The sequence below is a fragment of the Triturus cristatus genome, chromosome 9 (genome assembly GCF_964204655.1).
Source record: "Triturus cristatus chromosome 9, aTriCri1.1, whole genome shotgun sequence".
Classification (NCBI taxonomy): Eukaryota; Metazoa; Chordata; class Amphibia; order Caudata; family Salamandridae; genus Triturus; species Triturus cristatus.
Window position 1 is genome coordinate 1,035,270,777 of NC_140592.1, and position 13,221 is coordinate 1,035,283,997.

The 13,221-nt window shown below is 44.6% G+C and overlaps 1 protein-coding gene across 4 annotated transcripts in view; it reads left to right on the forward strand.

Moving 5' to 3' along the window:
* The window catches only part of DLGAP5 (DLG associated protein 5), a 351,164-nt gene that overhangs the window by 190,666 nt on the left and 147,277 nt on the right, over positions 1-13,221 (forward strand). For 2 of the 4 annotated variants that reach the window (XM_085626824.1, XM_085626823.1), the window contains 3 exons: positions 3,213-3,448; positions 4,842-4,969; positions 5,068-5,197. In XM_085626824.1, coding sequence (XP_085482950.1) covers positions 3,213-3,448; positions 4,842-4,969; positions 5,068-5,197 — 494 coding nt within the window. The remainder of the gene's footprint in view (positions 1-3,212; positions 3,449-4,841; positions 4,970-5,067; positions 5,198-13,221) is intronic. The other 2 variants (XM_085626826.1, XM_085626825.1) reach the window with 1 other exon arrangement.

Here is a 13,221-nt window from a genome sequence, read left to right on the forward strand (position 1 = left end):
TTTCTCTCTGTTCATCCGGACAAGGTTGTCCTTCGGCCTCGTCCCTCCTTTCTTCCGAAAGTGGTGACTCCATTTCATCTTGGGCAGTCGGTCACCTTGCCCACCTTTTTTCCGCATCCTTCCAAAGAGGAAGAGAGGCTCCACCGTCTGGACCCAAAACGTGCGCTCTCCTTTTATTTGGACCGCACAAAGCAGTTCCGGGTGGACGACCAACTTTTCGTTGGATACGTGGGTGCTAAGAAGGGGAAAGAGGTGCACAAACGGACCATCTCTCGGTGGGTCGTTTTGTGCATCAAGATTTGTTACTCCTTGGCAAAAAAGGACCCTCCTGTTGGGCTGCGCGCCCACTCCACTCGGGCCACTGCGGCTACTACTGCTTTGGGACGGGGTGTCCCTTTGCAGGACATCTGTCAGGCGGCGACGTGGGCTTCGCTACACACGTTTGCCAGGCATTATTGCCTTGACAGCCAAGTCCGGAGGGATGGCTTCTTTGGCCGTTCTGTCCTCCAGGACTTTCTGGTGTGATCTTGGCTCGCAGACCCACCACCGGGGATGGTATTGCTTGGGTATCTATTCTAAGGTGAGGAATCTAACTAACGTGTTTCTTTCAGATGAACAAGTTACTTACCTTCGGTAACGATGTATCTGTAAGAAACATTAGATAGTTAGATTCCTCACCGACCCACCCATCCTCCCCGTTCTGCGAACTGACATCTAGGGTTAAGGTTATCCTTTTCAGGCCCCTAGATTTTATTTTTGGCACCAGTGTTGGTCTTTGCATGGCTCTGCGTTCCTGGCGCGGAAAGCTATGTACAAGAACTGACGTCAGCGCGCGAGGGCGGCGTCTAAGTACTCCGTCATTACGGCGCACGACGCCGACGACGGACGCGGAGCCGCAGACGACACCTAGCGACGCGCAAGGGGTATTGCTGACACAAAATCTTCCGGATCCAGTCTGACGCCTGGTGATATTCTAAGGTGAGGAATCGAACTAACTAATGTTTCTTACAGATACATCGTTACCGAAGGTAAGTAACTTGTTCATTAGCATCAACAGAGGATTGCGGTCGTGTGAGTTATAGTTGCCTGCACTAACTATAACGTGGAAATTTCAATGGTTTTTCACGAGTGAAATGCCCAGCTAACTATAACATGTGTGAAACCTATGGTTTTTTAAGTGAATTTGCAAGGTTTTTTAAATGCTGAGTTATGTATCTATTTATTTTTTTAAAGTTTTTTCACCGTGCGCGCACGGTGCGCTTCACACCCACGTTACGTAGTTCGGGGAATTTTTCCGTTTATACCGTGCGCGTACGCTACGCGCACTCCGCGATTTTTCATAAAAAAATTAAAATACATTTTTGCCCTTGGGGGTCCTTCTGGGACCCCCTGACCAAGGCTAGGGGGTCAGGAACTGTCCAGCCTGCCCCCTTTTCACGTTATCCACCTTTGTTTTTCACCCCCTCAGACTGCGAGAGACAAAATGGCGGCCGACACTTCCTGGTTTCGACCGATTCGAATGTTTACTAAGATCTAACAACCAATCAGAATCGCGCTCGCGCACGGCAGCGTGCGCGTACGGTAAGCTTACGGTACGCGCTCAGAGCGCGCCTATAGATATATATATATTGATTTAAATGCTATTTTCTCAGGAAATACTGAACAGATTTACACCAGACCTGCAAAAGGCACATCCCTGACCTGAGGACTACCTCTCTGCCAAATTTCAAGTAATTCTGTTCAGCCGTTCGGGCTGCAGCTTGGACTAAAGGTCCTATGGAAAAATGCATGGGGAAAACGCGTTTTGGGATCCCCCCTTTTTCTCAGCCCCCGCTTGACGAATTCCCCCCGAGACTTTCAGGGAAGGAGCGGAGCGCCCCACCTATTTTGAAAATTTCGCGAGGATTCGTCAATCTGCGCCAAAGTTATTCAAAATAGAATGTTGCGGATTTCCTATGGAAACACGGTCCTAACTATAACTATCTACTGGCGACCGCCAGTAGATTGATTATATATTTATATATATGTATATGTATATATGTATATATGTGTATATGTATATGTATATGTATATGTATATATGTATGTGTATATGTATATGTGTATATGTATGTATATATGTATGTGTATATGTATATATGTATGTGTATATGTATGTGTATATGTATATATGTATATGTATATATGTATGTGTATATGTATGTGTATATGTGTATATGTATATGTATATATGTTAGCTCCAATACTTAGTAAATTATTAACTTCAGTTTTTACCATATACTTTCAAAACTAGTGTCATAGCAAATTCGGTAGCAGTAGAATGCATTTTATAAACGCTTGACAGGTTTAGGTGCTCTTCAAATTATAATCATTTCAACCTCTGATGCCTTTTCATTAATTACATTATTTAGGTAATTACACATTTTAAAACATGTTTTCGTACCACCAGCACGCAGATCAGTATTCGCTAATGCTTGTATTTGTCACCCCGGTTTAGCCACGCACCACCACCCATAGACAAAGCAGGCCTGGCTGCGTACATTTACAGTCTGCTTGCTATGCTTTCCTCATAAAAGCAAATACTTGCAGTTTGTTACGACTTCTTATAACAAGCATTTGCAATGCAATAGGTCTCGCATTCATACGAGTTTGAGCTATTGGCATTGTAAATGACAATGCCTTTTATTTATGTTTTAAAAACCCACACATAAATAAAAGTCATTGCCATTTACAGTGCCAATAGCTCAAACTCTTAACAACTGCGAGACCTATTGCATTGCAAATGCTTGTTCTCTTTGTCTGTTACATGTTCGTGGTTGGTTTCTCGCACATTAACCCCTTCCATGCTCATGACGGAACGATTCCGTCATGAGCATCGGTTGAGCTGTGCTCATGACGGAACCGTTCCGTCATGGCCCCGCCCGCGCTCGAACCCTTCAGCACCGCGGGGGAATCCGCGCAGCGCTGAAGGGGTTAATGCTCTTTGGTTGCCTTTAAACCCTTCCATTAACCTGTCCCTCAAGTTCAGCACTGCATGCTTCCTTGCTCAATTTTCTTTCCATTTCACTGGTTTTTAGTCCTCCCCACGCAATCTTGCATATAATTTCTTCTCCTAGCACCCCTTTTCACCTAGTGGACAATTGCAGTATTTTCTACAGTAATTTTCAACAAAAACAATTTAATACTATACTTTTTATTCTATTTTTTCCTAGAAGAAGCCAATAGAAAAGATTTCAAGAGAACCTAGCTTGCCGCGGCCCAATCTTGCGTTGGTTGAAACGATGGCAAACAAGAATACGACACCGAAGATGCAAGAACCCTCTTTTGCTCCTCTGAATTTTCAGTTTCAGCCACTGGATGGTATTTCGACGATAAAATTAAATCCTTTGACTCCTCACTCCACAAATGCATTTTTCAATCCTTGCTTTACCTGGAGTCCTGCAAAAACGTAAGTTCTACAAAGCCAACTTCCAAGTTTTTTTTGTGGCAGCTCTGTTGTATTCTGAATGTTTGTCTTTGAGCTAATGGTACTCTTCTAGACTGAATCATGAGGATTCCAGGCAAGAGTGCCCCTAATTGTCTCCTCTACATGGACTATTAAAACTTGAAGCTTGCTCAATATGTGAAAGCTACTCCAGCAGAGGCTATTCAAATACTTTAACTGCAATATTTATATAGGCTGTTACATTCCTCGTTTGTTTTTGGTTTTTTTTCTTCATATTTTGGTGATCAAAATTGTAATTCTAATTTAGTTTTTTGTTGGTAATCCAATAAGTGCATATTGTAATTAATCAGTTCTTAAAAGAATTTTGCTCTGTAAAATCTAAACGGATTTGAGTTGGATTCCACAATCTGGATAAGAGATAAAAGAACCATGGCCTGCATGATGGGGGTGGTTTGTCTGCCCCCAGTCTTGAAGGATACTATTTGATAGCTTAGGTGCATTATTCTAAATATTAGCAATTGTCCTTCTGTGAACCTCCTGAATATTGCTAATGAAAGAGTGGTGGCACATCGTAACGCGCATGTGCCCGTCCCCACTCCACGAGCATCCTGATTTCTTGGATGATTAATGTAAATTTGAGACCAAGTTTGCCAGGGTATTAGAGCTGGGACTGAATCGCCTAGAAGACCTCTTTGTTGATGGCACATTCGTTGTGTTGGCATTATTTAAGTCCACCAGACCCTCCCCATTCCCCCCTAAACAATGTATTTTAACTTTTGTTTGCTCGACTCTTAACAAAGAACTGTAAATTGGGATGCGTCCACTCCTGCTCCCCATAAATAATTACTGGAGTGTTGATTTGGAAGCTCTTGTGTTAACTAGGAAACAAAGTAAATCATGACTTAAGACCTGGTAGCTTTCTCTTCAACACTTGCCCTGCGACTATGAATCCGCTTCTATGCTACTCTGTCAGCAAAGGAACGAGTTCCATTGTTCTTTTAAAGCATATGACAGACCTATTTTAATGAACTTAAAGATGTGTATTTTCACTTGCTGTTTGAATCCCCGTGTGAACTTATTTAACTTCATCCCTTGAAGTGGGGTCCGTGACTGTACCAGTACAGTCTTATCCACTTGACATGGTGTGCTAGATCCGTAACCTATCCTGCAGTTGCTGTTTCATTTCAGCCTTACTAGAGAATGTAATGTATTTGGCAATTTGAAAAATAAATAAAAATGCATATGTTGCTTTGCAAGATTTTCTTTTTGCAGTTGAGTAATGTAAAATGTGACATGCCTGAAATATTATGGAATTTTGTCGCATAATGAAATTCACTACTGTTATGTGATGGTCACTTAATTTGCATGTATTTTAGTGCAATGCCTTTTCTTGTAGGGATACTGTAACAAAAATCTCTGATGCAATGGAGGAAGGTGGGGATATACCAGTTTGTCGACTCTCACCAGCACCAGTTTCAAATCGGAGTACTGAAGGAATGAGTTATTTGAGCACAACTGAACCAGGTATTCTTTTTTTTAGTATTGTGGCATCCAACAAAACTCACGTTAGAGATTGGATGATGTTTAGGTCTAATTACAATTGTGATATGTTTTTGTTTCAGAGGGCCCATCTGAAGCGCAACCAATGGCTGAGCCTGTGGGTGAACTGTTCGTACCCGTTTCAGAGACTGCAGTTGTAGAAGAAATAATGTCTAAGCGCGACGAAAACAAGCATGATGTTCCATACTTCAGGTTTGTTGGGATCTTGGTTGTATGGGTCGTGTCCTATGTACTGTAACTTCCCCCACTATTATGATCCAGGTTGGGGCAGGGGTCTACATTTAACAATACCTGCAATGCTTGAAATAAACCTAAAATGTCTTGTGTTGTCATACATCCAAGCAGTATTCTGTCGTCGTTGCTATGATATGCTGTGCAACTACGTGCTGTTTGGTGCCTCATCTAATGCCTGGTGTCTGATTTTCCTACTTGGTCAACTGTCATGAATTAGTAATGATTTAGTTAAACACAAAACATAATCTGGTTTGGTAGCATTTGGAATTCATCCAGTGGAGGAAGCTGGCTCTTTATGGTGCACTAAAATGGGGTACACTGTGCAAAGAGTTCAGGCGACCCTTACTGGTTCACAGGGGTGTTAAAATAATCCCAAATGCTCTATTTTTTGGTAGTGTGGGGAGCAGTTTGGACTTATCAGCGGATAGTGTTAAGTATTTATTGCAACACCAACTTATAAAAATAACACTGATTTTCATATGAATTTAAACGCCAGATCATCGCAATCAAGCAAATACTTTTTGAGGTAATGATTTTTCAAGACATAGAAAATGCACTGTATTTTTTCTTTAAACGCAATTGCTATCCTAGTAAAACATACTGTGCTCGGTCACTTGGCAACGTCTTACAGGACGGTTCTTCTGGACTTGAGTTAAGTATGGGCAAGGTCCAAGGCAGCACCAACAGGTCACCTAGGTTGGCTCTGTGGCGCCTGGGTGCAGAAATGCTTTTTAGCGTCGGGTGCCCTGTTTAAGTCAATAGGGAATGGTACCTGTCGAAGAGGCTGCATGTGGCGACTGGGGGGGGGGGGGGGCGGTCCAGAAGAACCCACAGGGGGCTCAAGTCTTGATGGTTGTGGGCACGCAGGGATCCTATCGGTTCACTATAACTCTAGCTGGGGGGCTTGTGTGCAGTGGTACTTTGACTAGGAGGGTCCCTCTGCTGAAGAGGCTTGTGGTTCAGTTCCTGCAGAAAGAGGCTGCAGGTGGGGCCTGGGGGACCAGTCTGGCCAAAGAAAGGTGGGCTCAGCTCTTGAGGGCCTCAGGACCACGTTGGTACCTTCACCTCCTTCGTACTCTGCTGTAGGGCAGGGGTGCTTTGAGGCATCGGCTCGCGGTTGGTCAGAGACTAACTGTTCTTGGTTATCCGGTGAGGAGGGAAAACTAAGAAGCGGGGCCACTCAATTCTGGCCTGGTTGGATCCTGATGTCCCTCAATGGTAGGTCTCGCTTTGTGCTGTTGGAGTCCGGACTGGACTACCAACAAGCTGTGGTTGCTGCTGCTGCTCAAGGCCCCAGGATAGTGGTGCTGGGCGGCTTCTAGGGATCTTGGCATCTCCAAACCTGGCAAGGAGACAGATCTGACCTTCTGGAGCTTGAAGATCTTTCACCTGTCGCGCTGCTCCTTCGGCGAGCCAAATAGCTTGCAACTTGGTGGACCGGTAGATGTTTTGCGGTGTCTGGGCGAGATCTTTCACGGTTGTTGAGGTGCTGGACAGTCGTCGAAGGGTTTTGGGGAGGGTGTTGACCATTTGGCGAAGTTGGTTCAAGCGATAGTCTAATTGCCAGCTGCCTGCAGGGTTTTGTGCCAATCTTGGGTGCAGGCCTTCAGTTCTTGCTCTCTCCGATTCTTCTTTCTTCCCCGGTTGTCAGTAATCTAATTTGCTGGTGTCAGGGGGGGCCACTTAAATACTCAATTAAGGTGCGTTAAGGGGAGTGGAGGGTAGTAGCCAATAGGCTATTTACCCCTGGGGTTACTACACCCTTAGATGACCACTTCCTGTGAGGAATCTCATAATTCCAGTGGCCCTGTCCTTAGGGGAAATTACCGGTTTATTAAGTCCTAGGTTTGGTAGGACCAAGGGAAGGAAGAGAATCTCTTGGAACCAAGATGTGAGTAGCGAAGAAAAGAAATGCATGAGCACCATTCTGAGTAAAGGTAACATTAGTTAAATGTTCAAACTAAAATCCTTCCATGTAAAAAAGCTTAATCCCACCAGATATGGTGCTACTTTGCTGGATTAGAACCAGATGTAATTTTCTTTCAGGAAACCCTCACCTCCTTAAACTTCATTTTGCATGAAGCGCAATCCTATCCCTATCAATATTGGGCCACTGCCATTATGAAAACAAAAAGGATTAGCATTCCTTTGCAAGGCACTCCTAAGTCATGGAGAGGTCAGACTTGGCAGAGCCCAAGAGTTGGTATATCGAAGTGCAAATAATCTTAAATGGTTCTACCCATGTCCTCTTGAAAATGTATACGCCCAGCCCTGTGTGGGAATCTATTACCGTCGCCTCTCTTGGGAGATCTAGAGTGACGTGAAGGGTTACCTAATTGTAGCGAGTGATTTTGCTTTTCGCCTGGGATTCAGATATTTACAGAAATTTATACATATACTCGAACTGATTCCTGTCTGCAGGGTTTAGGAAGGCTCCACAACTTGGGTTAATTGATGCTTCAGGATACCTCCACCCAGACCAAAGAGACTGCTCCTTCATTTCACAAATTCATGTCATACATTAACTGATAGACTGTATTTTATCACCCACCCACCCACTCACTCTTAAAAGCATGAAAGCTCTGTCAAATCTCTGTCTCCAATCTTGCTCATGTGTAAATAGAATGAGATCAAGGATCCCGGCCACAAGTTTCTCTGCTTTCAGACGCCAACATGGGCTAATGCAGTGGTTCTTAACCTGTTATCTGGGGACCCCTGGGTGTCCACGACTTCTTAGGAAGTTAAATGATATTAACAGATTAAAGTGCATATAAATAAAAAAAGGAAAATATACAATTCAACATTTTAAAACATGTAAAAGTGAAATAGTAGCTACAAATTAAGGTAGTATCCTCCGATTGATTCATGGGAGCAGTGCAATGCCTCAAAGAATACAATCTGGACGATGATTGGCCTCATTTGAATTTAGAAAGGCTAGAACCTCCCTGTTCAAATTTAATTTTTTTTTTATACATATATGTGAATGAAATTAAAATATTTAATCATTTATATATTTGTTTGAAGGCTTGTTTCCATATTGTCTGTGTTTGCAGCTCAAAATACTGAAAATGCTTATGCCGGGGTCACTGGCTTCCAGTAATTACGCAATAGGGGTCCCTGGATTCCAACAATGTTTCAGAGTGGTCCCTCGGTTTCAGTAATGATGAAGTAGGTTCACAGAAGCCAAACTGTTCAGAACCACTGCATTAATTAATATGGTACACAGGGCGACACTGGTAAAGGCAATACAGGAGTTTTTCAATCACAATCCCGATATGCCCCCCCTTTCCCCCTTTTACCTATTATCCTCCCATTATTAATATGGGGTACATTTAAGGTGACCATGCAAGATGTAGCCATAAGCATTGAAGTAGAAAAGGCTAGATAAAGGAATCTGGCTTTTTATATAGTATACCAAAAAGAAGTATACTGTGCAAATAGTCCAGGTATCTCTTATAAGTGCACAGGGGCTTCATCTAGCAATCCCCAGGTGCTAGAGCAGCATTAGGCTTATCAGAGGACTCTTGGGCATCTGCAGTGAGTAGATCCACACCAATTTTTAATAAAAAATAACACTTATCTTTATCAGAATATTTGGCACCAAGATCATCACAAACCGGTAAGTAAATTTCGAGATAGAAATGTTTATAGTTTTTAAAAGCCGACAGTGCAATTTTCAGAGGTGGCAGTGCTATCCTATAGAGGGAAAAATACCTTGGAGGGAAGCCAGATTCGCCTACCAAAGGCAGTAGGCTCGTTGAAGCTCCCTTCCTTGGAATTCTAATTTGCAGGTCATCCTGTTCGGGGGGTGGGGGGGGTGTTAAGCACTCTGCCAGACAGGCTTTGTTCCTGACCTCCTGAGCGTGTGAGCTCACCCCTGGGGGCCTCAAACTAGTCTATGGTGGTAGGCTGGTCAGAACTAGCCGGCCAGCTCACTAGTAGTTGGTAGGTTTACAGGGGGCACCTCTAAGGTGCCCTCTGGGTGCATGTATTAATAAATCCATAACTGAAATCAAAGGTATGTTTATTAATACAAGATGTTTGATAACAAACATGTTTGTTTACTGTGAAGCCATCATGTAGCTGTGAAAGTCCTTTTTTATTTTTTTTGACCAGTGCCAGTCACATTCTTAAAATGGCTTCCCTGATCACTTGTACTGGCAGCAATTGAACTGACCAGCACAGGGGCATTATCTACGCATGCAGATCTGCCCCCATATGTAGTATAGTGCACCCTGCCTTAGGGCTGTAAAGCCTGCTGCAGGGTTGAGTTACCTGGAGGCATAGCAGACAGGCTGTGTGCCATGTCATGGTTTCAGTTTTGTCGGTACCAAGACCTACAGCCTGAAATGGTAGTTTGCATGAGCTAGGTGAGAGGTCCCTTAGGGTGGGATAATTCATGCTGCAGTCCTTAGGGACCCTCTTTAGCTTACTTGCCCTAGGTGCCAGGGGTACCATTTACTAGGGACTTGCAAGGAGTGCTAAAGGTATTGCCAACCGGGACAACGACCGTACATTTTAGGGAAAGGGATCTGGCACTTGTGACCAGGTTTGCAGGAACCAGGTACACACACAGAGTCAAAATTGCATCGAATACTAGGCAAAAAGTGGGTGTGACCATGTCAAAAAGGGGCACTTTCCTACAAAAGATGAGAAAGATTAGTTGAAGTCCGACTTACTAAAGCTCTAGAGCAACAGAATAAAGCAAATCGAATGCTATCTAGCTATACTGAAAAGTCTGCTGTAAGCGCAAAGAACAAATTGAGCAGAAAATGTTCTTAAAAGCAAGCCAATATTTCTATATGGAGGGACAAAGTAGGAACGCTTACAATGTACTAAGTCGCGTATTGCAAAGGTCAAAGACTGAACCTGGGAGAGTTACTACCCACAAACTTGTCAATGGACACCCCTCACACATAAGCTAAGGGAGGCACTTGAAAGTCTTATTGAGTTTGATAAAATCTAGTTCGACAGGAAAGACCTCCGGACCAGACTGTTTTCCCCCATCATTTTCTGTTTCTTTTACCCCCACCTGGGCAAATTTAACAGCTCTAATGAATAATAATGACTAATGCAGCAGGCCTCATACTTACCATGAACCAAGTAGATTTAACTAACAATTCATGGATTCCAGCCATATGCAAATCGGTCTTGACCTTGCACCCAATGGGAACAGTCCAGCCCGAACTGCCAGGCCAGGTCCTCCCTGGACTGGAAACAACCATCCTAGGACCGGTTTCGGAGGACCTGGCTTGGCAGTTCGGGCTGGACTGTTTCCCACAAGGAACTGGGTCAAGACTGATTTGCATATGGCTGGATCCAAACTGGGGTAGTGTGGTGAGCAAAAGAATGATGTAGTAAACCCAGATCCTTGTGACTGGGGGTGAATGTTTGCATTGCCCATCATTCCGTCCATCAATTTTATTTTACATACCTTATTTAATGAGGCCTTTAGTGCAGGCTCTCTCTCATATCCCAGGACCTCATCGAGAGCAGAGATCAGAGGGCCATAACCTGTTGCCCATCATGGTCAGTCTCCTGGAAGCTGGGGCTGCTTCCCATCACAAAGGTGGTGCAGACTCTGTTGGAGGAGGGAGGGGTGCTTGAGGACAGAACCTCCCCCTCTCAGGACAATGTGTCTCCAGTGAGCCAGGGATTTCTCCTGCATCACAAAGGTGGAGCCCTCCCCGAGTAAGGGGCAGTGCTTGGCAGGCATTCAGGTTTCACCCATTTAGCTCGTCAAACACAAAAAAAAACAGGTGAAACAGAAGCATGGAACTGTTCTAATAGTCAAGTACCTGCAACATTGGAAGTATTAATAAAAGGCATTCAATGAGTTAAAGAATATACCAGGTACAGTTTGAAAACACTGCAGTAGTAAGGAGGCGGGGGCTCCCACAAATAGCTTCCCCTCTGCGACTGAGTTATCTATGGAGCGCAATTAAAAATTAAGCTGCTTAAAATAAGTATGTTTAAATTGTGCTCACTTTAAATGTGGAATAAAGTCGAGCATGCAGGACTGCCTGGAGGACAGGACTGCAACCATCCACCAGGGGAGGTCCAGCTCAGGACCTAAAATAGTCAGTCTTCTCCAGCTCCAAGAGGAAAACCCATCTCACCCTCAATCCTCCCGTGCAAACCATAATCACATGTTCTGCTACACCCACTCAATCTCTGGCCACAAAACTGATCCCAGCCTGAACCCGCAAACTGCACAAAGCTCAGTCTGAGCACCTCTCCCGGAACGAACCAGTATATGCACAGCTAACTACAACAAGGGCACTGCAAACACACACCTTTTACAAATGCAAGTGATACCCGTAGGGCCCAGCACTGCAAATTTGTCCAACACACAACCTCCTGGATGCAAATGCGCCCACTAAACGTTGACATCTATCTACAGCGCATTGACTGATTTGTTGGTACTGTATAAATCCGTCAATACTGCACTCATAAGTGGTTCATCAAAAACACACAAATGCTGTCAATAGCACGGAATGTATGCGATGCTGAACTCCAGCATACAGCCAAAGCATTTATCTGTAGGTAATGATCCTGGAAACCCTTCAGCTCCGAGAAACTGCTTAAAGTAACCGAATGCCACCGAATACATCTTAAATGAGCACCAGAAGTGCAGCAATTGAGTCGCGCCAATAGTGCAAGTGCACCCGTACCCCACAGCAGCCTCGGGCACAGGACCAGGCCTCTGGATTTGTTGCGGCGCACACTCCCTGCCGCCCTCGTGAATCGCTGCTGAGGCTCCGGGAAGCAGCGGAATTAGCACTTGTTCTCCCATTTCACAGCAACAGTGACTCAGTGGCGTTCCTCTAAATCCCTAAAGATACAGTGGGGGTCCCCGGGTTCCAAAATGATTAAGAAGAGCTCCACAGAAGTCAAAGTTAAGAACCACTGTTCTACCTTAACGAAGACTGGACATATCGAACATTCAGTGGCGCAATCCAGAACCTTTCACAAGTGTTTAAATGCTACTACAACTGAATCTGATCTGCAGTCCAAGCTGTTGCTATTCTAGAAAGTTTGCTTTTTTGTCACAAGATTCTCTAGAACTAAAGAGATAGTCAACTAACTCAGCAACATCTTCCAACTATCTGTTCAGGAAAAGCCATGCCACTGCTTGATTGGGAGGGAGGAGACCAATACCTAACATAATTTCATGAGCCGGCACAAAGTCAGGGCCACAAAATGAACACTTTTTTTGTTTGTTTTGATAAACACACTTTTATTGTTTGCTTATATGACAAACACCACTCCTCACGATACTTACATTTATGCTCTTTTATTGTATCGGCTAAACTGTCCCAGTATGAGATCATGGCATAATATAAAAGTAATAAGAGCAGACAATTTCCTAGAGAACGAAACCAACCCTCCCAGCCACTTCCCTCCACACCCTACGGTATTTCTTGGGACAGCCACGAGCCTTGAATAGAGTCTTCTCCTGTGTGGCACACCAGTCAACCCTGCTTCGCCAGCGTCTAACGCTCGGGGGGTTCAGAGTGTTTCCATGAGGCAGCTATGTCCCTTTTACCCACGGCCATTGCAGTAGTGAAAAACAACTTTTCATTCCTGGACCCATCTAGCCCGTCTGTAATACCCAGGAGTGCATGACGAGGGTCATGGGTAACCTCCCATCCCAGCACCTCAGAGTTCCTCTTCGATATCGCCCCAGAACCGGGCGAGCCGGGGGCAAGCCCATTCCATGTGGAAGAAATCGACGGGTTCCTGGGTGCATCTGGTACAAGCGGGGGATGGGCAAAGACCAGCCCGGTGTAGGCGGGACTGGGTCAGGTAGGCTGCGTGCAAATAAAGTTGTACCATGCGGAGTCTGGCGGAGGCGGTGACAGTCCTAGGAGCCATAAGGGTGTTGTGCCAGTCCTCCTCGTCCAATGCTCCCACCCACTCTTCCCACTGGTAGCGGACCCAGTCCAGGGTGGTTGGGGTATTAATTGGTGTGCGGGAGA